This window comes from Epinephelus lanceolatus, chromosome 3, assembly GCF_041903045.1.
Source record: "Epinephelus lanceolatus isolate andai-2023 chromosome 3, ASM4190304v1, whole genome shotgun sequence".
NCBI classification, from domain to species: domain Eukaryota; kingdom Metazoa; phylum Chordata; class Actinopteri; order Perciformes; family Serranidae; genus Epinephelus; species Epinephelus lanceolatus.
Window position 1 is genome coordinate 2,925,614 of NC_135736.1, and position 24,712 is coordinate 2,950,325.

General features: G+C 42.1%; 1 protein-coding gene across 3 annotated transcripts in view; it reads left to right on the forward strand.

The window, feature by feature from the left end:
- The first annotated feature begins 6,186 nt into the window (after positions 1 to 6,186).
- Positions 6,187 to 24,712, forward strand: part of LOC144459417 (uncharacterized) — a 121,559-nt gene continuing 103,033 nt past the window's right edge. For 2 of the 3 annotated variants that reach the window (XR_013488398.1, XR_013488399.1), the window contains exons 1-7: positions 6,187 to 7,392; positions 7,562 to 7,665; positions 7,754 to 8,032; positions 8,118 to 8,210; positions 8,394 to 8,461; positions 8,587 to 8,805; positions 8,896 to 8,958. Coding sequence is in view for 1 of the 3 variants with exons in the window: in XM_078163385.1 (XP_078019511.1) it covers positions 8,605 to 8,805; positions 8,896 to 8,958; positions 10,536 to 10,621; positions 10,917 to 11,100 (534 nt within the window). In the remaining 2 variants the exon portion in view is untranslated. Of the gene's footprint in view, positions 7,393 to 7,561; positions 7,666 to 7,753; positions 8,033 to 8,117; positions 8,211 to 8,393; positions 8,462 to 8,586; positions 8,806 to 8,895; positions 8,959 to 10,535; positions 10,622 to 10,916; positions 11,542 to 24,712 lie in introns of those variants that run through there. The other variant, XM_078163385.1, reaches the window with a different exon arrangement.

Here is a 24,712-nt window from a genome sequence, read left to right on the forward strand (position 1 = left end):
GGATTGAACCGGCAACCCTCTTGCTGTGAGGCGAGAGTGCTAACCACCACACCACCGTGCCACCCGAGATTGAGGGTTGAGCTTGAAAATTAAGATTGAGGGTTAAGATAGGAATTGGGATTGGGCCTTAGAGTGCATCATAGCACTGAGAAAGCACTAGTTAAAATTACAAATGATCTTCTGATTGCTTCAGACAGAGGACTCGTCTCTGTACTTGTTTTATTAGATCTTAGTGCAGCATTTGACACAACTGACCATCAAATTCTGCTACAGAGGGGTCATCGGTGGCTTAGTGGTAGAGCAGGCGCGCCATGTACAAGGCTCGGGTTCGACTCCAGCCTGTGGCCCTTTGCTGCATGTCTCTCCCTCTCTCTCTCCCCCTTTCACACTTCACTATCCTATCAATTAATGGCAAAAAATGCCCATAAAAATATCTTTAAAAAAAAAATTCTGCTACAGAGACTGGAACACTTAATTGACCTAAAAGGTTCTGCACTAAGCTAGTTTAAATCTTATTTATCGGATCATTTTCAGATAGTTCTGCAAGGTTATGTGCTTGGACCAATCCTATTTACTCTATATATGCTTCCTTTAGGTAACATCATCAGAAATCACTCTGTAAATTTCCATTGTTATGCAGATGATACACAGTTGTATTTATTGATGAAGCCAGAAGAAACTAATCAATTAACTAAACTTCATAATTGCCTTAAAGACATAAAAAACTGGATGAGCACTAATTTCCTGATGTTAAATTTATTAGTTATTGTTCTTGGCCCCAAACAACTCAGAGACTCTTTATCTGATGACATAGTTTCTCAAGATTTGTCTCAAGATTTGGCACGTGTACTGACAGGAACAAAGAAACAAGAACATATTTCTCCTGTTTTAGCTTCTCTGCACTGGCTCCCTGTAAAATTCAGAATTGAATTTAAAATCCTACTGTTAACTTATAAAGCTCTAAATGGTCAGACTCCGTCATCTCTCTCTGTTAGAGAGCTCATAGTGCCATATTACCCCACCAGAACACTGCGCTCTGAGAATGCAGGGTTACTCATGGTCCCTAAAGTCTCCAAAAGTAGATCAGGAGCCAGAGCCTTCAGCTATCAGGCTCCGCTCCTGTGGAATCATCTTCCTGTTGCGGTCCAGGAGGCAGACACCGTCTCTACATTTAAGACTAGACTTAAGACTTTCCTCTTTGATAAAGCTAATAGTTAGGGCTGGCTCAGGCTTGCCCTGTACCAGCCCCTAGTTAGGCTGACTTAGGCCTAGTCTGCCGGGGGACCTCCTATAATACACTGGGCACCTTCTCTCTTTCTCTCTTTCTCTCTGTCATGTCCTGTTACTGCATCTTGCTAAGTCGACTGTACTGCATGTCACTAACTCCGCTTCTTCTCCGCAGCCTTTGTGCTCCACTGTCTCGCAGGTTAACTCATATCACAGTGGTGCCTGGATAGTGTGCCATGTGGTTGTGCTGCTGCCGTGGTCCTGCCAGATGCCTCCTGCTGCTGCTGTTATCATTAGTCATACTTCTACTGTTATTATACACATGATTATTGTCACATATGTATACTATCAGTTATTAATGTATACTTTCAACATATTGTACCACAATAGCCAGAATCATAATTATAATATTATTACTTTCATTAATGTTGTTGTAAGCTATTACCGTTACCATCTGTCCTGCATCTCTCTCTGTCCCTGTCTCTCTCTCTCTCTTTTTGTCTCATTATGTCATACGTATTTTTGTTAATTTATTATGCTGATCTGTTCTATACGACATCTATTGCACGTCTGTCCGTCCTGGAAGAGGGATCCCTCCTCAGTTGCTCTTCCTGAGGGTTCTTCCGTTTTTTTCCCCACGTTAAAGGGATTTTTTGGGGGAGTTTTTCCTTATCCGCTGCAAGGGTCCTAAGGACAGAGGGATGTCGTATGCTGTAAAGCCCTGTGAGGCAAATTGTGATTTGTGATATTGGGCTTTATAAATAAAATTGATTGATTGATTGATTGATTGACGTATGTTCCTTTAGTCAGAAAGGGTCCACCAATCAAAAGAATCAAGATGGTTTATCATAAAAAGGAATCCAGGTAGGAATTTTGCTCACTGTATGCTAAGTTAGTTCATCAAACTAAGATCGCAGTTACACCATAGATGTATAAGAACTCGATACAAGGTTTGAGGCAGGGCCCTGTTCATTTCTTTGAAAGTTATGACACTTCCTGGGTGTAAAATTACCTGGATCTTCCACATCATTGGGCCCATATAACAGGCACACTAGAAACTAACAGGCTGAGCCAGCTACTCCTGATTTAGTGCTTCTATAATTTTATCAGGGAGAAAATTATTCATTCTTGTGTCTCTTCTAGTCTTTTGAAAAGTTACTTTATCAACTTAAACAAATCTCAATAGCGAAACAAGTAATTTTGCAGGGGTTCAGACGCTCAGAAAAATGATAGACTGTAAAAAAAAATAATGAACGTAGCCACCAAGACATCGCCCACTGGTTTGCGGACTAGCATTTGAAGTTTTGATTTTGGCATTTTGGCCATTGAAGCCTTGGATTTTTGCAACCAGACATGGAAATTTGGATAAGAGAGTGGCGCTGTGGAGGACCGTGGGGTGGATCTGACTGAGGGAGCCAGAGGACATTATGCATGCCCACCTACACCTGCAACCTGACTGAACACTGCACTCAGCTTGCTATGCTAAATCGCTGCTAACAAAGTTAGCTTTCATAATTTGAGGTAAACTTTAGAGATGAGTATTAGAGTAATTTTAGTGACATTAGCTAATCGCATACATGTCCACATTTGCCAAATATTACATATAAGAGTAGCAGTGTTTATCTTGTAATGTTATTGTAGCATTACCTGAAGGTAACGTCACTGTGTGTAAGTTAATGTTAAAGTGTGTGGTTAGCATAACTGCAATATTAACACGTAACACATTAGCAGGGCTGACCACAATTTTGTTGTTTAGGCCTACACATTAATACCTATTAATTATTACTTATTAATATCACAGACAATTGTGTTTTAATACTTCATCTTTCTTTTCTTTGCCAAAATCAACAGGTAACCACAAAACCTTCATTTAACATAATGTGGCCTATTACATGGACATAAATTTATATTTTAAAAAAAAAATGCTGTATCGATATTGCATTGCCATGAATTTGCATTGCATGTGTCATGAATCATGTTTCTAATTTGCCTTGTTTCACATTATTTTTGTGTGGTGACTACCAAATGAACTCATAAGTGCCTATCTACTGCTTGCTCTGCCCAGCTGCTTGAAAGGATGGCTGCTGCAGCAATAGGTTATTATTTTAATTTAGCTGCTAACATAAAGTACTCTGCTTAATTAGCATTTTTGGTTGCAAGCCGGAGTCAAACCTGTGACCGCTGAAGCAAGACATTGCTCTGTACATGGGGCACAGGCACTATCCACTATGCTACCGACGCCCTTAACTCTAAAATTGAAAAGCTAAGGGCTAACTACTTCACAACACATGCCAACATACCTGGGGGTGAGAATTGCAAGACTTGGAATATTTCTTTTTCCTCTTCTTACTAGCAGGAGGGCATCATTCGTCATTGTAGGTAGTAGTAGCCTAGTTATATATGGTGGTGCCGCCTACCATACAGGAGTGGAATGACTACCAGCACTTTGTTTTTTTTGTTGTTTTTTTTTACTTATTTTTTTATTGATTTTGTTGGGTTTTTGTGAGGGAGAAACTGTGGTGTGGCGTGAGTTCGTGTGAAATCAACCAATTGCGTGACTCTCACAGCGAATGCGTTAGGCATCTTGGTGTGCTGATAGCTCAAAAGCATGAAGCATGAAATTTAATTTATTTAACTCAGTTAACATTATACCATAAAAACTGTTATTGATTAATGTGTAGTATTCTACCAGGTAAATTAAGTAAAGTTACAGTTAAATGTTTAATGAGTGTGGGTTAATATTAATGTTCTTTAGTTAAGGTTAGTGTTTGTAGGCAATTTTTTGCATGCAGGTCCTGTTCATTTCAGTGCTGATGACATTTGTCAAAAACATCTGTTGCAATGATTCTTTCTTTCCCTTTCAGAAAAGGTTAAGACACTGAGTGCTGCATTATTTCATGTATACCCACACAAAGCCACAGAATGAATATTTACTTTTCTGTTGCTGTTTGATGTAAAACAATAAAGTGGACCTTTTTTTTTTTTTTTTTACATCTGAACTGAGGGAAAAGTGTATTTTCAGATAACTGTGTGGAGCCCATTTAATGCATGTTGTTTCTTTGTTATTTTTCTCAATATGATCCATTCCCCATTACAGTGTTTTTCTTTCTTTGTTTTATATTTCATCCAGTCACTGTCTGGATTGCCGGGGAGAGGGATGTCTCGGGTGCTTTGCTTAGCCTGCTGCCCCCGCGACCCGACCCCGGATAAGCGGATGAAAATGGATGGAAATGGATGGATGGACTGTCTGGATTATTGGAGATAGCTACGTCTAGCATGGGGCTGAGAGAGCTACAGAGACCATGGGGAACTATGAGGAGCCACCAGGGACATTATTCAGAATTACCTCTCACACACACATGTGAAATGCTCTTATGTACACTGCTGAAACACTCTCACACACACTACTGAAAAATTATTCGCTCACACACACTACTGAAATGCTCTCATATACACTTGTTGGGGTCAACACATTAGGCTTCACATGGAGGCACCAAAAATGTTGGGAACATAAATTCGGGCTTCACACGGTGGCACCAAATATGTTGGGATCAATATATTGACTATTCATTCACTCTTGTGCAAGATTAAACAGACAGCAGGTATGATTCCAAAGAATTATATTTTTTCACAAACTAGCAAAGCAAACCAAAACACACAAATTCTAACTAACTATATACAAGCTTGGTGTGTATATGTGTGTTGTGTGTGTGTGTGTGTGTGTGTGTGTGTGTGAGAGAGAGAGAGAGAGAGAGAGAGACAGACAGAGAGAAGAGAAAGAAAGACAAAGGTGGGTGTGGTGATCAAAGAGTCATTTGGCCTACAAAACAAAATGGCTGACAACAGAGAACTACCAAAATGGCTGAATCAAAGCTGGTTTCAGATCAGGGGAGGTGTTTGTCTGACCGTGTGGTCAGGACAAAGACAAAGGAAAAGAAGCGTGAACTTTGAGATGCCTGTTTGGGTGTAGCTCTGTTGAAAGCCTATTTGTTAATGAGTCTATGTCAATGTGATTTGTATTGTAAACAGTCTGGATTAGTGCAGAGATTGTTTAGTTGTGTGCAAGAATCTGTTTGTGAACAGTATTAGCAAACTAAACACTTAGCTTTGGCAAAGCCAACTAATCAATGACCTAACTGAAAACTATCACAACAATAACTCAATGACAGCATTAAATCACATACAACAAGTTAAACAGTCTTGCTTAGCCTGTAAAGCTGTGATAAGCTATGCCCAGTTGTTACGTTACCGATCCTTGAATGGATGGGAGAAAGAGTCACTTGGTGGTGTGCTGCTTTGTTAGCCGGCAGAAGAAGACTGGGAAGGTGGTTCCAGGTGCAGTCTTTGTTGTGTCCTTTGTTCCAAAGGTGAAACTCCGAGGAAGCTGGTCGCTCAGGGTTTAGCAGAGTTAGACGCTGGGTGCTAACTCACTTAGTTCCTTGTTGCTGGAAAGCTAGTTGCAAACCTTGTGTTTGCAAGAGAGTCCATGATCAATTGCCCTCCCTTTAGTGGTTTGGGCTATGGAGCAAGGGTCTGGGCCTCTGTGCTGGTCCAGGCCCAGCCAGAAAGAGGTGTGCAGCTGTTGAACAGCTGGAGAGCAAGAGAAAGAGATCTGTTGGAAGGGAGCAGATCTTTGCAGGCCTGTGACATCACAGAGTCACATGTCACTGTAAAAGTCCTGTCCAATCAAGTTGTGAGACTTGTGTCTCACTGAGGTGTGAGGTGAGACCTCCTGTGGAGATGGGTGTCACCTAGCTCTCTTTGTTTGAAGACAAAGAGCATGCAGCAGAAAAAGCCTTTAAATGTCCAGTTATGATTTTACCAAATGATATATCATCTGTGGTCCTGTGAATCCCAACATTACTTTGAAACCGATGCTATATTGTTGCATACTCTGTAGTTCTTATGCATAGAGCATGGCTGGCAGTGAATGCTTGAAAGACATAGCAACAGTAACCAAGGGGGGCGGGGCTTAGCTAAGGATCATGTTATCCAATGACATTCCGTTTGGAGCTTCCACCTTGTTTCCCGCTGCGTTGTGATTGGAGAGAGTGATGTGTTGTAACTTGGGGGAGAGGGGTGTCGAACGGAGGATTTTTTCATATTTCCCTCTCTGCACAGAGATGCATTTATTTATAGTAACCACATTTTATAGTGAACAACATACATATGTCCTCTACAAATCCCGACCATGCAAAGTTTGGATGAATGAGTCGCACTCCATCTAGCAGGAAATGAAACATGCTCATCTGCCTGTTTGCCCCCGCATGCAGGGATGAACAGATCAACGGTATAATTAACCACAAAACACGTAAATAACTTCATATTACTGGCGTGTAACACTCATTAATGCTTAAGCTGAGTCCTCTAGGAAATGAGAATGTCCAATTGAAATAATCTTCTCATGTTTAATGTCTGAAAATGAATTAGTCCAATGCTCTGTGATATAGCCTACTGTGTTTAACAAAGCATGTTCCAATGCAATTAAAGCTTTATGTGTTTGTGGAGATAATTGATTTAATAATACAAGTAGACAGTACTTGGGCGGCACGGTGGTGTGGTGGTTAGCACTGTCGCCTCACAGCAAGAGGGTGCCCAGTTCGATCCCGGGTGTGGGAGCCCTTCTGTGTGGAGTTTGCATGTTCTCCCTGTGTCAGCGTGGGTTCTCTCCGGGCACTCCGGCTTCCTCCCACAGTCCAAAAACATGCAGATTGGGGACTAGGTTAATTGATAACTCTAAATTGTCCGTAGGTGTGAATGTGAGCGTGAGTGGTTGTTTGTCTCTATGTGTCAGCCCTGCAATAGTCTGGCGACCTGTCCAGGGTGTATCCTGCATCTCGCCCTAGCCCCCCTGCGACCCTCAAGAGGATGAAGTGGTTAGAAGATGAATGAATGAAGTAGACAGTATTTGAAGAAGAAGTTAGAATGCAGTGTGGTCGTGAAACTGTTTGGCCTTGTCAATCAAAAAAGTGTATCAGTTGTGTGTGTGTTTGTGTCAGCTGCTGCCAATGTCAAATCATTAGTAAATTATCAGTTTGATTTTAATATGCTTAATAAATGGGTCTTTATACTTTTAGATGCCCTGTGGTAAGTCCTACCATCACTCTGAGGCGGCTAAGCGGAGGATGGTGGAGCGACAGTTGGCCTCCAGTGACGCTGGTACATGTATGTGGCGTGCCTTCTTGAAATCAACTTTTCGTGTATATCCTTGCTGTATGACTGAGTTAAACACCTAACTTTGTGTATTCTTGAAAAGTTCACATATTGTGTTGAAGTGCTTGAAGTTTGAATTTGGTCGCCTTTTTTTTAAAAACCATTTTATGTTCATCAACAGCTTGTGGCACAGGGTGGCACCACAAAGTGCACAAATGGTCAATTTCTGAGCACACTGGGCGCCAGCATAAATTGGTCATTCCAGTTGAGGTCCCAGGCAAGACGGTATGTACAATTCATAAAGATTTCACTGATGATTAGAAGTTTTAGTTGTGCGTTTTCAGCCTAAAAGAAATCCTGTCTTTTGTTCCAGCTTGTTCTTCTTGTAGGGGCATCCCATCTGCGTTCCCTTGCAGATGGGATTGTGCTGATGCCAGAGGATTGTTATACCTTTGGCGTCATGTCCACTCCAGGGGCGTGCGCTGACCAGCTCAGGACTGAGGTTGTACATGCTGTTCTTCCTCGGATCTCTGATGCTGTCTGTGTCATGGCCCCTAGCAACAACCTGATGGCCAGCAAGACGCCTAAGCAAGGAGGCATAGCTTTTGGCCAATACCTGGCCACTGTCTGCAGCGTCTGGCCGACTGCACAGGTAGGTTATTCATGTATTCTTTTTAATGAGGCTGATGTGTACAGGTCAATATGATTTTGTCTTTAACCATTATTATTTTGTTTAGGTCTTCGCTGGGACCTTGTCCCATGCTTGACAGTCCCGGGGGATATCCAAGAGTTTTTCCGGCATGAATTTCACCGCGTGTCAACACGTCTCGGTACGTTTGAAAATAATGATACATGGTTCTAAACAGTTTTATGAAGACTTATGAGAATTATATATTTTACATATAATTTCTAATATTATACCCATTTTGGTTTTCTAATAAGAAAGTTGACATTGCCTTTTTAAAATGTGTTTTTCAAAAACTGTTTCTTTTCTTGTTCCTTTTTTTTTTAAGGTGTGAAATATTTTCACCACGCTGACCGCTTCCCCCTGAACAACCGCAAGCTGTGGTGCTGTGGTGGTGTAAGTAGAATATATTATTTTCATATCATGAATAGAAAATTATTCAACACAGTATGTTTGACAGTAAAAGTCACATTTTTCAAAATAATATTTAAATTTTTTTTGTCATTGTTTTGTGTTTGTAGGTGCACCCCTGTGACGACATGGGGATGCCTATCCTCGTGGAGTCGCTGTTGGCTGCCACCAAACAGCACCTGGAGATACCAGCACCTAAGCCACAGGTGTCGCGCCCGGTGTCTCCCAAGCCTCTGCCAAAGGTGGTTCCACGTGTGATTGTGGTGGGGGAGGTTGTAGTTCCACGGGCCCCCACTCCTGAGTGGACATCTGTACAGTCGGGCAGGAAGGTAAGAGACTGAACTTTGTAAATATGTTTCATGAAATTAAAATAAAGTTGTGAATTGATCCACATTTTTTTTTGCTTTTTGTCATTACAGAGGAACCACTCTGAACATGAGCATGGCTCTGGTTCATCACAGAGACGAGTGGTTCATCATGTGGTATGTGATCTTTCATTTAACCATGATATTTACATAACAGTGATAGTTTGTGTGCTTTATCTAAGAAAATGACAAGTGTTATGTATAATAATCTACATGTCTGTCAGGTGGATGGAGCTCCAGTGGCCTTGCTAGAGTGTTTCATTCCACTGAATGCGTGCTGCTTGCCCCCTACGGTGGCGCGGGAGAGCGAGGGCCCGATCACAGCTGCTTGCAGCTTTAATTATTAGGGGGCCAAGCCCGAGGGGCCTCGGGGAACGCGTATGCAAGCAGACGCGTTTCCTAGGACCAGCGGTGCTAGGAACCCTATTGTTTTTGTAAAGATTTTTATAGTTTTTCTCTATTTTTATTCTTCCGTTGATAAAAGTGGTGCTGCAGGCTAAACTGTGCAAGGGAGGGTGGTGCAATTTGGAGGGTTGGTCTAGACCCCTGCACGTACCTCAGACGCAAAAAACTACATATGTCCGCCTGCAGAGGGCGCCATAACCAAGGCCAACACATTTTGGCCTATAACTCCCACACTGTATGTCGTACATTCAAAAATGTTATATCGCCAGATTCCCTGAATAGAGCTGAATCACTTTGCAATTGGCCAGGCCCACTTCCGCCTATAATAAATCGCAAAAACTGAAAAACCTACTTTTTTGAATCTCTGCGTGAAACTTGTCACGTGTACTCGTCACTTGGACCTGATCTGAAGTTATCAAAAGAACTTTGTTCCGTCAAAAATTCCACAAATTATTAATGAACAAATTTGTGTAGCTAGCTATAAAAATATAAACTGTTGCATATCTCAGTCAAACTTAAAGGACAACTTCGGTATTTTTCAACCTGGGCTTTATTTCCCCATATGTATGGGTGCGTATGAGTCATGGGTACAAGTCGTTCTAAAATTGGTTCACTATTGAGGGAGGCGGATGCAACCGGAGCCGCGAAACGAGCTAAAACGGTAGATATGGGGGCAAATGCGTCCCATATAAGTTTGCGCATTAAAAGTGCTTTTTTTTCGCCACTGACCGGTTCAGATCGCCAGTGCTAGCTCTGTAAATAGCATACCAAGCATTTCCCTGACCCTTCACCTCCTCCCGGCTGTGACGTCATCTCGCGAGAGCTTTGCTTGTTGCCGGAAGAAAACACAGGAGCCATGCCGAGCGCCGCTCAGAGTGGCGCTGGTTGTCCCAGAGTACAGTTGAGAGTTTTACTGCATCTGTATCATGGCTGCATATTTACCCAATTTCGAGAATGAAGATGAGCCCTTTGATTACGATGGCCGCTCGTACTTATTTGAGCCCGAGTATACGGACGAGGAGTTCCTACAAATTGAAGAGCAGACGAGAGAGAGGGCCAACGAGCAGACGAGGGTGAAGCAGCGGCTGCACGAATGCGAATCTCTGAGGACTGGTGGTGCTCCTGTGGTTGCTGTGACTCCATGCCCACAGAGGAAGAATGTCTGTGTTGCAACGAGTGGGACCTGTTGCCCATTATTCATGGTCTCGATGTGTCCTGGGATGATACAGAAACTACCAAACGCTGTGTAACTACATTAGAGGATTTCCTTCCTTCCCTCTGATCAACAGAGCAGTACTGGATACCTTTTTTCACATGCCCAAAATAAATTGGAGGAAGTGGCCAAAATGGGACCAAATGGTCAACTATCCATCAAGTAAGTATAACTAATATGTCTTTATGCATGTAATACTGATACCTAGAATTGTCTCCGAGATGCACATTTACTGTTGCATATATGCAACAGTAAATGTGCATCTCAGAGAAACAGCATAGACCAGCACCAAAAACAGCACCAAAACACAACATATGCTGGTCTTGCTGGTGTGACTGGTCAGCATACGTTGTGTTTTGGTGCTGTTTTTGGTGCCGGTCTATGCTGTTTTTTTTTTCAGCAGGGTACTTTGCCCTCGTATATTTCGAAATCATCTTGTCTCTTTCCTCTCGTCCAGCCAGTACAGACTTGTGGCCTATCGTGTGGTGCTGGAGTGGGCACTCAGAGGAGAGCGTCTTGGTCCTGGTAACAGAAGAGTACTGCCAAGCTGCATCGTCACTGCTATCAGAAACAAGTACCCCTCCCCCACTGGCACTTACAAGGGATTCATGGAGGCGGATGACATGTTCAGAATTATGTGATAAAAGTCTGAACACACCTATCCCATGAGTGACTTTACAATAACCGTTCTCTTGACTGCAGTGCTGAGCAGTCTACAAACTGTTTCCAGTATTTGGAGAACACTAGCAGAGCCTGCATAAATCCTGAACACTGTGGATACTTACTGTACATAATCATTCATTCCATATGTGTCTACAGTTTTATTTTCCTTTGCAATATGTGTAAAGTTTACCACTTACAAGACTGCTTTATGTTTTTTATGTATATTGTCGGGTACTATTGCCTCATATTTATTCTATACACGTACTCATTCACATTCTTGTGCACATAAATCATGTCTATTCTTTACCTATACCTGTCATATCTATCCTACTCCTATGTGGGTACATTGAGAGCAATATGGAAAAAGTCATTATTTGCACTTGTATGTCGTTGGCCAATAAAGCTGACTGATATTCTAATTTCATCCTTATTAGGACCACTGTGTGTTACATTTCAAATAGTTTCACTCTGCCAGTCTAAAAGCAAATCCAGTCCCCACACTGAGCTACATTAGATTTGGAAGGCAGAAGATATCCTCTAAATTTTTATTAGAATGGAATATTCCTACAAATATTCAATTATAAAATAGAATTCAGAGGATGTCCTTGCCCTACTTGTTTTTTGCTAGTGTGCATTTTTATATATTGATGCTGTCATAACATTTAATCAGATACAATAATAGAAATAGTAATATCATAATAATTGTGTTAAAAAATGTTTATTACAATATATAACAAAATATAAAACTATATACAATAACTGTAAAAGAAAAAGAAAGAAAGAATTAGAAAAGGTGTGCCATTCAGCATCAGTGTTGTTGGAATCTTGAGGAATGTTGAGCTAGTAACTCCTCTTTCTCAGGCCTGGGAACAGGAGCAATGGTGTGCAGTAGTCTTCTGCGATGTGGTTTACGTTGGGACAATGGCTCTGAGAAAGTAACACTCTGGTCCTCTTGCCTCCTCAACACACGTTCCACCAGGTCATGTCGGAAGGTCTGCTGGGTTCGCTCATAAATTGGTTTTGCAATCCACTGTTGACTTTGTTTTGAATAAACAAATTTGTGCCGTGGCTCTCCTGAGGAAAAAAAAAAAAGACAACAAAAATATTATTTTCTAATTCTAGTTGACCGTCTCATTGACAGGCGTGAAGTCACAGGGTGGTATTAGATAAATGTGGCTTTTAGGAGAAAACTGGTGGTTTATAAAAACATTTTTATACATTATTATGGACACTATTTTTTATACACCACAACATCACTGTAGCTTGTACTACTGTATTGTGATGAACAATATTTAATTAGATTTCTTTTTTTTTATTTCCCCCCTCAGTCAACTATATTATAGACTAAAAGATCAAAGTTTGAAATATCTCTTCTGTATATAACAGATAGTAAACAGTGCTTTTATAACTTTTGACAGATTTTGCTGAGCTCTGTCCAGAGTAATTTACCTGCTAGTAAAAAATAACTACATAACACTTGAGACCATGCAGACATATCAGTATACAGCCCCAGCTATTTATTACATCTTTACCTTCTCTAGTGGTTGCCTGAGGTCTCCCAGCGTTGGTGTTATGGTCCATGATAGCCAACTGGGTATGGGCCCTCACAGAATCGTATCTGAAGTGCAGCCTCTTCTCAGCATACTTCAGCATTGAAGAATGGAACACCTCCAGAGATCCTGTGTTGAGTTTAAAAAGTTTAAAAACCACAGTTGTTGCTACACCCAAATAAAAAATAAGAATAATAACTGACTAATATTCAACTTGTTCAAAACAACTATAAATACAGTGAGTGTGATTTTGCTCGGTGGGTGTACAACTACACCCAACAGTGTTAGTAATATGTACTGTACCAATACTGTACTGTAGAGTTTGGCAGTATTAGTACTCCTCATAGCATTGGATATTTTTTTATTAGTCTTGTAAAAAACAAGTGTTAGTGAATTAAAAACAAGAGTCGAAAAAAGGCATACCAGTGTGCTTGAAACGAGACATCTGCTTCAAGTCCTGAAGGAGGCTCCTGTCCATCACAATTGCTTTGAGAGCCTGAAAAGGAGGTGAATCTGCTTTGATCCACTTCCTTCTACTCTGCTGCTTCTCTGCAAGAGGTGGGTGATGACACGTGTGCTCCACACCATTCTCCTCCCATCGATGCACACCACAAATGTGATGGAGCAGAGACTTCCACCAACGCACACATTCCTGCAGGAATGAGAACATAAAAATATTTATAAGTAAAACATTCATGCTTGAAAAACAGACATTTTCAGAAAGACATCACAAACTTAGAGTATACATCTGGGACAGCTGAATAGAAATTTGGTTTAGCCTTTTGGATTATATCACAGTGACAAACCAGTAATTACCATTCTTATCATGTAACCTAAAAAAATATTATTCCTTCAAAGATTGTGATATTGTCAAGTCAATATCGTGTGTTACAATTACAAAATAATCTCATTATTACCTCCTGATCACCTTTACAAGACTCACAGGACCAGTACAGGTGGTTGATGATTGATTTTACCCAAGGCTGGAGGTCTTTGTTGTCCTTCTTAGTTGAGGCTGTGACAAGCTTTTTCTTCACACCTGAGAAAAACAAGTAACAAATCCAAATTATCAAAAAGAAAATATGATTATGTATCTACCCTTATAGATAAAACAAATAAACTAAACACATTTTACTTACTCTTGTTGACATGCCAGGGGTCAAATTCATGGTGGATGTTGGTGTAGGTGTCCCTCATTATCTTTCGGATAGATGGTGACCTGTCTGTCGTCATGACACCTACATCCACGCCCATGGAGAGAAGGTGGTTCAGCCCCCTCTGAAACCTGGCCTCCATAGTAACAGAACTGGATGCTTCTGTAACCTACAACTGAACAATGTCTTATCAAATACGGTACATTCACAGAATTTGACAACAAGTAAAATATTTTTTTCCCACACAGATGTAGCATTTCATTCAAACACAAGTCACACTGAATTACCTCAACCAGTTCAAGATGAACAATTTCCTTTGTGGCATCATCCTGGAAGGAGTAAGTGGAGTATTTACTGCTGAATCCTGGGGAGAAACAAAATGTAAATTTTTACTGGTAAAATCACCATAAGTACTCACATTTGGAAGAACGAATAAAATGCTTACCAGGGCTGTCACATCTTGCATCACCACACAGTTCAATTTTCCTCCCAGATGCTGTTTCCTGAGTGAAGTGCTCTATGAGTTTGTCATGTTGCTCCCTGTATGCATAATGGATGACTGGTATGAGGTAGGTTGACTGAATGGCATAGAACTGTGTTTGCCTTGGGATGTGCAGATTGAGTAGTTGAGCCCAATCTGCTATATCTGAGTACGTTCCTCCTGTGAAAACTGTTGCTGCACTAATCAGCAGATTGTTTTCAGCCATCCCTCTTCTGTCAGGACATGATGCCCACTTGTCAGAGTGTCCATTTATGCATGTCCAGTGTATTTTAATTTGGCTTGAGTTTGCACATTCTCTTTGCTAATTCGCCACATGTCCAAAACCTACTTTTTCAAACTCCCCCCACAGTTTAAGCACCACCTGCATGAAACTTTGCATATAGAATTTCCAGATGTGTCTGATCAAACGTTATCAAAAGAATGTTGGCACTCCAAAAAATGCGCTAGTTATAATCAAACTATTTTTTTTTGCTAGTGTTGTTTATTAAATAGCGATGATGTGAAGGTAATAAAGGAGACTCCGATGACACCGTCTTGCTTGCATAAAGAAAAGGTTTATTACAAGAAGTACAGCATCTATCAAGCATCCATGATGCTTGGAGAGGTTCTCAGCCAATGTGAACTGCTCTGAATAACGGCTCAATTTACCCTGCATATATAGGTCGGTTGTTTTGATGAACTTTGAGACAAAATGTGACAAGTGACAGAGATACAATCTAGATGGAATCCAACCTTTTATCTTTCTTATCTATCCTTGACCTGAGCCATAATAAATATTGACCTGGGCCCCTAACTGATCATATAAGACCCCGGTCATCACATAACATGTGGCACGTCAGATACTACACTAGCTGAAAAACACATATTGTTTCATATTTTGGTCAAAATAAATGCTTTCAACATCAAACTTAATTCACTTGTTCCCGAGGTCATCAAGAGGCTCTATGCCAAATTTGGTGCAAATCGGTTAATGGGGGGCGCTAAAAACCCACAAACATCAAGTCTCAAGTACAAGATTTGAACAAAATTTGGTGAGTGTGATGTGGGGTCACTCCTGAGGCCGGACATAAAGTTAAGTAATAATTGGTCAAAGTGGGCATGATTTATTACAACAAATCCAAATCACCACACTTTCAGCCTTTCACACTTCCAGTGCACTTCCCATTACAGCAAATACCGCGGCTCAGACGTCGGACCGCGTCCCTGCGCTTGCCCTGAGCCCATCGTGCTTTGGGGCCGACTTCCGTAGGCTCCGTGGGGCACGGGGGCCGGGTTGCGCGGGGAGGCTTGGCCCCCATTCATAACTGCTTGCAGTTCTAGTTAGGGCCCGAGTGACGACGAAGTCGTCCATGAGGCCCTATTGTAATCGTGCTGTTTATTATTATTATTATTATTATTATTATTATTAGGGCCCGAGCGACGACGAAGTCGTCAGTGAGGACCCTATTGTAATCGCGCTGTTTATTAGGGCCCGAGCGACGACCAAGTTGACATAGCGCCCCCTAGAAAATTTCTTGCCTCGAGCCCCGCCTTTGAGTTTCACCTACACGCATGAAAATTGATGGGCTCATAGAACATGCCAAGACGCACAAAAAATCCTCTTGGAGCGATGCCGTAAACCCAACAGGAAGTCGACCATTTTGATTTGAATTTTTTACATGTTTGAACTCCTCCTCCTAGGGATTTCGTCCGATTGACTTCAAATTTGGTACAGATCATCCTGAGAAAATGCTGCTCAAAAGTTATTAAAAGCTTTTCTCTATGTCAAGGGGCGTGGCCGCTAGGGCATGACAAGTTTTGGCAATTTTCTGTTTTCTCGCCATCGAATTTCGAACGGCTCTCAAGCCCACATACTTGATCTCAGCAGCCTCAAACTTGCTGGACATGATGATGGCTCCGCCCCAAACGCCCCGATATGTTAATATCCCACCTTCCTCATAGCGCCCCCCGGTGGTAAAAGGAAGTAACCAGTTTTTACTTTAACATGTACTGATGCCACAAACTTGACCGCATCAACTTCATTCCACTTCTAATGCATACAGAACAAGTTGGTGAAGCTACCTTATGAACGCTGTGAAGCTACGTCTAATGGTGTCCATGTGGCGGCGTGGCGACTATCGATCCCTCGCCACTAAATACGTTTGGCAATTTGATGGCTTCAACGACCTCATCTCCTCATGAAAATTGATACACAGGTCAAGAATAGTGAGCTCTTACATCTGATAGGGGCATCGCCCATGGGGGGGACAAAATGCCTCTATAGCGCCCCCTTGAATTTTTCAAAAACCCCTCCCCATAGGGGTTTTTTTGGAATTGGAACATGAACATTGGTAAACATGTGTATATCGTCCAGACGCACAGTCTCTGGCACCAATGGTCTACTCCAAACAGGATGTCGGCCATTTTGATTTTGACTTGTCATTTTGACGTGATTTCCAAATGTTGTATTTTAACAAACTAGTCCTAGGGATTTCATCCAGTCGACTTCAAATTTTTTACAGATCATCCTGAGACCATGCTGATGAAAAGTTATTAAAACCTTTTCTCTATGTCAAGGGGTGTGGCTGCAATGGCGCCTCCCTCGCCAGCAAATACATTTGGCTTTTTGATGGCTTCACCGACTTCATATTCTCATGAAAATTGATACACAGGTCAAAAATGGTGAGCTCTTGCATCTGATAGGGGCTTTCACCGATGAGGGGGACAAAATGCCTCTATAGCGCCCCCTTGAAATTTTCAAAAAACCCTCCCCATAGGGTTTTTTTTTTTTTGGAGTAGGAACATGAAAATTGGTACATGTGTATGTTGTCCAGACGCACATCAAAGTCTCTGGCACCAATGGTCTACGCCAAACAGGAAGTCGGCCATTTTGATTTTGACTTGTCATTTTGGCATGATTTCCACATGTTGTATTTTAACAAACTCGTCCTAGGGATTTCATCCAATCCACTTCAGATTTTTTACAGATCATCCAGACACCATGCTGATCAAAAGTTGTGCTCTGCATGTCTGTAAGTCAAAGGACATGGCTGCTATTGTGCTGCCATTTTTGATCCATCACCATGCATATTGAAGCAGCTCTCTCTCCCACATAATTCATCCAAACTGTTTCAAAATTTCTGTACATGATAAGAGCCCCGCCCTCAACGCCTCCATATTCTCGAAGGCAATCTTGCTCATGGCGCCCCCTTGTAGAAACAGGAAATGCCATCTTTCACATTGACAAACACCAACCTCAAGCTCCTGACCTGATCAACTCCATTTTGTGGCCACATCATGATCAAGTTGATGAATCTCCACAGTGACACACATGTCCTGTCATGTTGCAGGCTGCCGTGGAGGCAGTGGCAACTTTTCATCCTTCGCCACGGAACATCAACTTGGTATAAATCCTTCATACATTGTCCAATTTGCTCGATAATTCACGTGTGATGAGGGTCCACCCCTGAACACACCTCGCCACATCTGGTTACGCTCGCAGCGCCACCTGGTGGATGAACGAAACATTGCGTTTTTTCGCTCCTGCCAGGTTTTTTCTCACTTCACGCCACAGCCCCCGTGTGCCCCAGGCCCCTGCAGTTGCATGGGGGAGCGAGGGCCCGATCACAGCTGCTTGCAGCTTTAATTATTATTTTTCCGTAAATGAAACAATTGCTGCAGGCTACACCGTGCGAGGGAGGCCGGTGCAATTTGGAGGGTTGGTCCAGACCCCTGCAGGGACCTCGGAAGCAAAAATGTACATATGTGCACCTGCAGGGGGGTGCTACAATCAAGGCCAATGCCTTTTGGCATGTAACTCCCACACCGTCAAAAGCCTTATGTACTTGGATTCCCTGAATGGAGCTGCATCAAGTAGGCATGGCCCTGCCCACTTCTGCCTACTTTTTTTCCTGCCAGAAATGGCAAAGACTGCAAAATCTACTTTTTTGAACTCCTCCTAGAGATTTTGACCAAACTGCATGAAACTTGGCACCTACACTCACAAGATGGACCTGATCTAAAGTTATCAAAAGAATTTTGCCTGGTCAAAAAATGTACGATTTATTGACGAACAAATTTTTGTAGCTAGCTATAAAAACGCAAACTGTTCCATATCTTTGTCAAATTTAAAGCTATCAAACCCAAACCTGAGATCCTGAGTAAGTATGTCACTGTGAGGGTGTGAACCAAAGTTGGTGAACATTGGCCACTAGGGGGCGCTATAAACATGGGAAGTTTATATCTCCTCAATGGATACACTGATTTTCATGAAATTTGGTTGGTATGATGTAGGGCCATTCCTGAGGCCATATATGGAAGGTGGTCATGACAGGTCAAAGTGGGCGTGGTTTATTACAAGATAAACAACAAACATTTATTTCAGCTGAACTATTGCACTGAGGACTGTGAAACTTATAGAGTACATGTAGAATAGGACTCAGACCGACCATACCAAAAATTTTGCAGATACTCCACTCGGTGGCGCTATAACAGATGCAAACGTGTTTTTTTTCCTGTAACCTTCACATTTTAAATCACATAATCATAAACTTTGCATCCACGTATTCCCTAAATACAGCCAGACTTTCTGACATAGGCCCCGCCCACTTCCGCCACACATTTCCTCCACTAAGTTGCCACACGTCCAAAACCTACTTTTTCAAACTCCTCCTACAGATTTTGTCCAAACTGCATGAAACTTGGCACATCGACTCTCGAGATGGACCTGATCTAAAGTTATCAAAAGAATTTTGCCCGGTCAAAAAACTGCGAATTATTAACAAGAAAACATTTTTGCTAGCTAAAATACACATATTGTTTCATATTTTTGTCAGACTAAATCATATCAACATGACACTTAACACACTTGTTCCAGAGATCGTTCAGAGGCTTGGTGCCAAGTTTGGCCCAAATTGGCCACTAGTGGAGGCTGTAAACCCAACAATATCACATTTCATAAAAGTTGATTTCTAAAATATTTGGTGAGCATGATGTGGGGACAGTCCTGAGGCCAGCAGCAAATGTTTGGTAATGATTAGTCAAAGTGGGTGTGACTTATTGCAACAAATGCATTCAGCCTTTAGTACTTCCAATGCGCTTCCCATTACGGTGAATACTGCAGCTCAGACGTTGGCCTGTGTCCTGACGCTCGCCCGGAGCCCGTCGTTCTTTGGGGCCGACTTTCATGGGCTCCATGGGGCGTGGAGGCCGAGTTGCACGGGGAGGCTTGGACCCTGTTTATAACTGCTTGCAGTTCTAGTTATTATTTTTCTTAACCCCAATGAATTGCCTTTTTGGGAGCCTTAACATACCCGAAAACTCATGAAACTTTGCACACATCTCGGAACTGGTGAAAAATTTGATATTTTATGGGTCTCATGCACAGGTTCCAAAAAATGGCTCAGTAGTGCCCCCTACAAATGTTTGAGGAAACAGCCCCTGAAGGTAGTTTAACCTACATCTATGAAACTTGGCAGGCTTATGTAACGCTCCAAGATGTACATGGAGGCAGGCTCTAAACCCAACAGGAAGTCGGCCATTTTGAATTTACTGTGCAATTTTGGTGCATTTTTTGGCCATTTACAGGGGTCCTAAATGATCGAACTAGTCCTAGAGATTTCAAACTTCAAACCTTGGTCTCTCCCACCCCAAGACCTTGAAGATAAAAAGTTATTAAAAGCTTGACTTTTCTTCAATCTGTGTGACCATGGGATGGCGTCAAAGTTAGGGGTCTTGCCATGAAACAGGAAGTAGTTCTTGCCACAAAACAGGATTTAGTTTAAAACTCCAGCATACATGGTCCAATCTTGCCCAAACTTCACAGGATTGATGACAGTCACGCCCTGAACACATCCCCATTTCAATAATTAGTGATAAATATAGCGCCCCCTACTGGCAACAGGAAATGTCATGTTTTAGACTTTAATGTACATCTACAGAATTGACCAGATCCACCTCAAATTTGGTCAAAAAAGCCATAAGACACTGATGACACTTTATTGTGGAAACTGTGAGTTTTCGTCAAAAGGCGTGGCCATGGCATGGCGGCGAACTTTGATGTTCACCATGATGATAAACGTTGCTGTAACTTGACTCCTCGTGGGTATATCTTGCCAAAACTTCACACATATGATGATAGTCCAGCCCTGAACACATCTACAGAGGAATTTTGAATCACCATCATAGCGCCACCTATTGGCAACAGAAAGTTAATTTATTCATTCTTAGATCAAGTTTGAGGTGGGTCTGATTAACTTGCTAGAAGAGGGACATCAAAGTCCTCAGACCTTGATGATACTTAAAAATGAAGCTCTTGAGTTGTCATCAAACGCTGTCACTGTGGCACCGCCTTGTTCGCCATTAAACACGATGAAACTTGGTAGGCACCTGTAACACTCTATCACATACAAAAAAAGCCTCCTGGAGCCATGCTCCACACCCAACAGGAAGTCGACCATTTTAAATTTACTTGTGCCACTTTCGTGCATTTTTGCCCATTTCCAGGGCTTGTAAATTAATGAACTTGTCCTACAGATTTAATCAGATTTGCTCCAAACTTGGTTTACGTGAGCCTGACTACTTTGTGACCAAAAGTTATTACAGGATCTGCCCAATGTTGAATGGCGTGCCCGCTGCGGAGTGTTGAATTTTGAGGTCTCGCCATGAAAAACGAAAGTGCTCTACCTTCGGCATAAATGGTCCGATACCCACCAAACTTCACATGATTCATATTAGTCCCGCCCTGAACACATTTACATAACCATATTTCCTGGTAGTCATAGCGCCGAGTGTCAAAAGTAAGTACTTCTTATCAGACACTTAACTTTGGATTAACCTGAAATTTCAATGCTGTGGTCTATATTTGATATACACAAACGTGATGTATCATTAGTGTCTATGCATGCTTCAGAGGGTTTCATTTTGATTTCTCGCCATGGAAAACGAAAGTGCTATAACTTTGGCATAAATGGTCCGATATCCACCAAATTTCACATGATTCATATCAGTCCTGCCCTGAACACATTTACATAAAAATATTTCCTGATACTCATAGTGCCACCTAGTGGTGGCAGGAAATAGGTCTCATCAAACACTTATCTTTCGATTTATCCAAAAGTTACATGCTGTGGTGTTTGATGTATAAAAGTATAAAAACATGATGTATAATAAGTGCGCTTTCTAATTCCCTCTAGTGGAAAGAGGAAGTGATACAAAATGTGAAATATGTCATTCCAGCACTGTATCAAGGATATGCCAAGTCACTCCTGCATGTGATGTCCAACTTTGACAGAAATGAACTGACGCGCTAGAAGGCATCCTGCCAGCCCCCCTGAGTTGCGTGAAGGTGTGAGGGCCCATTCATCCCTGCTTGCAGCTTTAATTATTGTTTTTATTATTTGTTTGCTGATCCTGTAAGTTTATTTATCTCCTTTAACTTTAGCTTATATTGGAGTTATGCTATGTAGCGTGTGAAATAGAATATGGTGAATGTGCTAGGAAAGGTAGTATCAGCAATGTCACTACCTGGAGCTTGCATGTACGGAGCCTGGGTTTGGTTCAAGGTGGCGGTGCTGTTTGGGCTGAGAAAGCCATGTGTAAGTAAGGCAAAGGAGGTTATGGGGTTGGTGTGGGGAGCAGTGAGATCTGGCATTAGGGGAGTGTCTCTGGGACGCCAGAGATCACTGTCAAGCCTCCTGGAGGTGTCGTGGGACCATCTAGACGAAACACCGGTGAAAGGAGGTTCCCACCCGATGACCCCAAAGACATGTTAGTTATCACTGCTCACTGGTCTGTATAGTTAAGCCTTGCCATAATAGCTTATCATAGGGCTTAGGAGGTTATTCACTGAGTGCTGATCCTTTTCTAGGGCACAAACTTCTTGTGTTTATTTGAACTCAGAACTAGCCCAGCTAGTGACTGCTGTGAATAGGGCAGCTGACAACAAGGGAAAGACCATATGACTGCTTGGAAAGACAGCTGACAGGACGGAAAAGACCCCAAAGGTGCTGGCATGGGCTAGCAACCCATGGTAGCAGTGGTGAGGCCTAGCAGCCTTACTACAACCAAAATTAGCTACAGCCAACATAGGGAAAATACCCCAAGAGTCAGCAAGAGCAGGGGTGGAAGATGACTCACAGGTGGATGACACGGTAACAGACATTGGAACGGACATGACTATGACTTGGATCTGTGACTCAGTGAAGGATAGGGGCATGGACCTATCCACCAGGGCTAGAATTAGCAGCACTCAGGGCAAGGCGAGCGCATCTGTAGAGAACAAAAGTAACACAGTTGAGAACAAGATGCTTCAGGTTTGTCCTTGCGGCTGGCAGAAAGTAACATCAGTGAAAGGCCTCAGAACTCATCAGGGAAAGAAGAAGTGTGTGGCAAAGAAAGGGCAGAGTAGCCGCATTGATCAGTACTTCCTAAGAAGTCAGTCGAGTCAGTCGGATGAAGTCCAGTGGCAGGTAGAAAACCACAGTTCACAGGACATCAGTAACGCTGCCACTGAGGAGGAGGAGGGGGTAGTAAGAAAGGATGCAGGTGACACTGAGGCCAGAATGCCAGTCAGAGAGAGAACCATGGAGCAAAAGGTTAGAGTTAGATGGCCTAGGGCAAATGACAGTAAAGAATGGGAGATAGTTAATAGATCTTTGGCAGTAATCTTGAGTAGGCTTAGAGGAAATGCAATAGAAGGGTTAGAAAAGATGGGAGATATAATGTATTCATATGGTGTAGAGAGGTTTGGGGTGCATGAGAGAAAGAGGAGTGAGAGGGTACAGTCAGGTAAGTCTAGGCAGCAAAGAGAAATAGAGAAGTTAGTCAAGGAAAGGAGACAGTTAAGAAAGCAGTGGAAACAGGCTACAGAAGAATAAATGGAGGGAATTAAGGTGTTGCAAGAGGAGTTGAGAAGCAGGCTAGCAGTTCTTAGAAGGGCAGAGCATCTCAGGAAAAAGAGGAGGAAGAAGGAATATGCTAGGACAGGTTTTTTCAGGGACCCTTTTAAGTTTGTTAAAGGATTGTTCAACCAGGAAAAGGGAGGGCAGCTTATAGCAGAAAGGCTAGAGGTTGAAGAATATTTGAGAGACACATACAGTGCCCTCCAAAAGTATTGGAACAGTGAGGCCAATTCCTTTATTTTTGTTGTAGACTGAAAATATTTGGGTTTGACATCAAAAGATGAATATGGGACAAGAGATCAACATTTCAGCTTTCATTTCCAGGTATTTACATCTGGATCTGATACACAACTTAGAAGATAGCACCTTTTGTTTGAACCCACCCATTTTTCATGAGAGCAAAAGGATTGGAACATGTGACTGACAGGTGTGTTTTGTTGCCCAGGTGTCTCCCAATTACACTGATTATTCAAACAATAAATAGCACTGGATGTCTGACCTCAGTTTCAGATTGGGTACGATAGGTTTTGCCTGTACAGACTGCATTTAGAGGTGGAACCAACATGAAAACCAGAGAGCTGTCTATGGGTGAAAAAGAAGCAATTGTGAATCTGAGAGAAGATGGACAATCAATCAGAGCCATTGCACAAACATTGCCCATAGCCAGTACAACCATTTGGAATGTCCTGAAGAAGAAAGAAACCACTGGTGTACTAAGCAACAGACGTCGAACAGGTAGACCAAGGAAAACATCAGCAGTTGATGACAGAAACATTGTGAGAGCTGTAAAGAAAGACCCTAAAACAACTGTTAGTGACATCAGCAACAACCTCCAGAGGGCAGGAGTGAAGGTATCACAATCTACTGTTCGCAGAAGACTTCATGAACAAAAGTACAGAGGCTACACCAGAAGATGCAGGGCTTCTAAGTGGGTGGTAGGTGGAGAGAGACGGCAGAATGGGTTGCATCTTCCACCAGTTAGGCTTACATGGATGACATGACACTGGTGACCCCAACAATGCCATGTACAAAGAGGCTACTAGAGAAGGTAAATAAGAACCTCAAGTGGGCCAGCATGAAGATCAAGCCTAGTAAATCTAGAAGCATCTCGATATGTAGAGGGAAGTTAAGCGATAGGAAGTTTGTCATAGATGATGAGGACATCCCAACAATTAGGGAAAAGTCAGTAAAGAGCTTTGGTAGGTGGTACAATGTAGAGTTGAATGATAAGGAACAGGTGGTGAAATTTAGAAAACGTGGCTGAAAGATTGGATAGAATAGATAAATCAGAACTTCCAGGAAAGTTGAAGTTGTGGTGTTTGCAATTTGGGCTATATCCTAGGTTAATGTGGCCATTGTCAATTTATGAAATTCCAATATCCGTTGTGGGGAGAATTCAAAGGTAGGTTAGCTCCTATATTAGGAAGTGGTTGGGCGCTCCTAGGTGCTTAAGTAGTGTTGCATTGTATGGAAAAGGGATACTTCAGCTGCCAGTATCTAGTTTA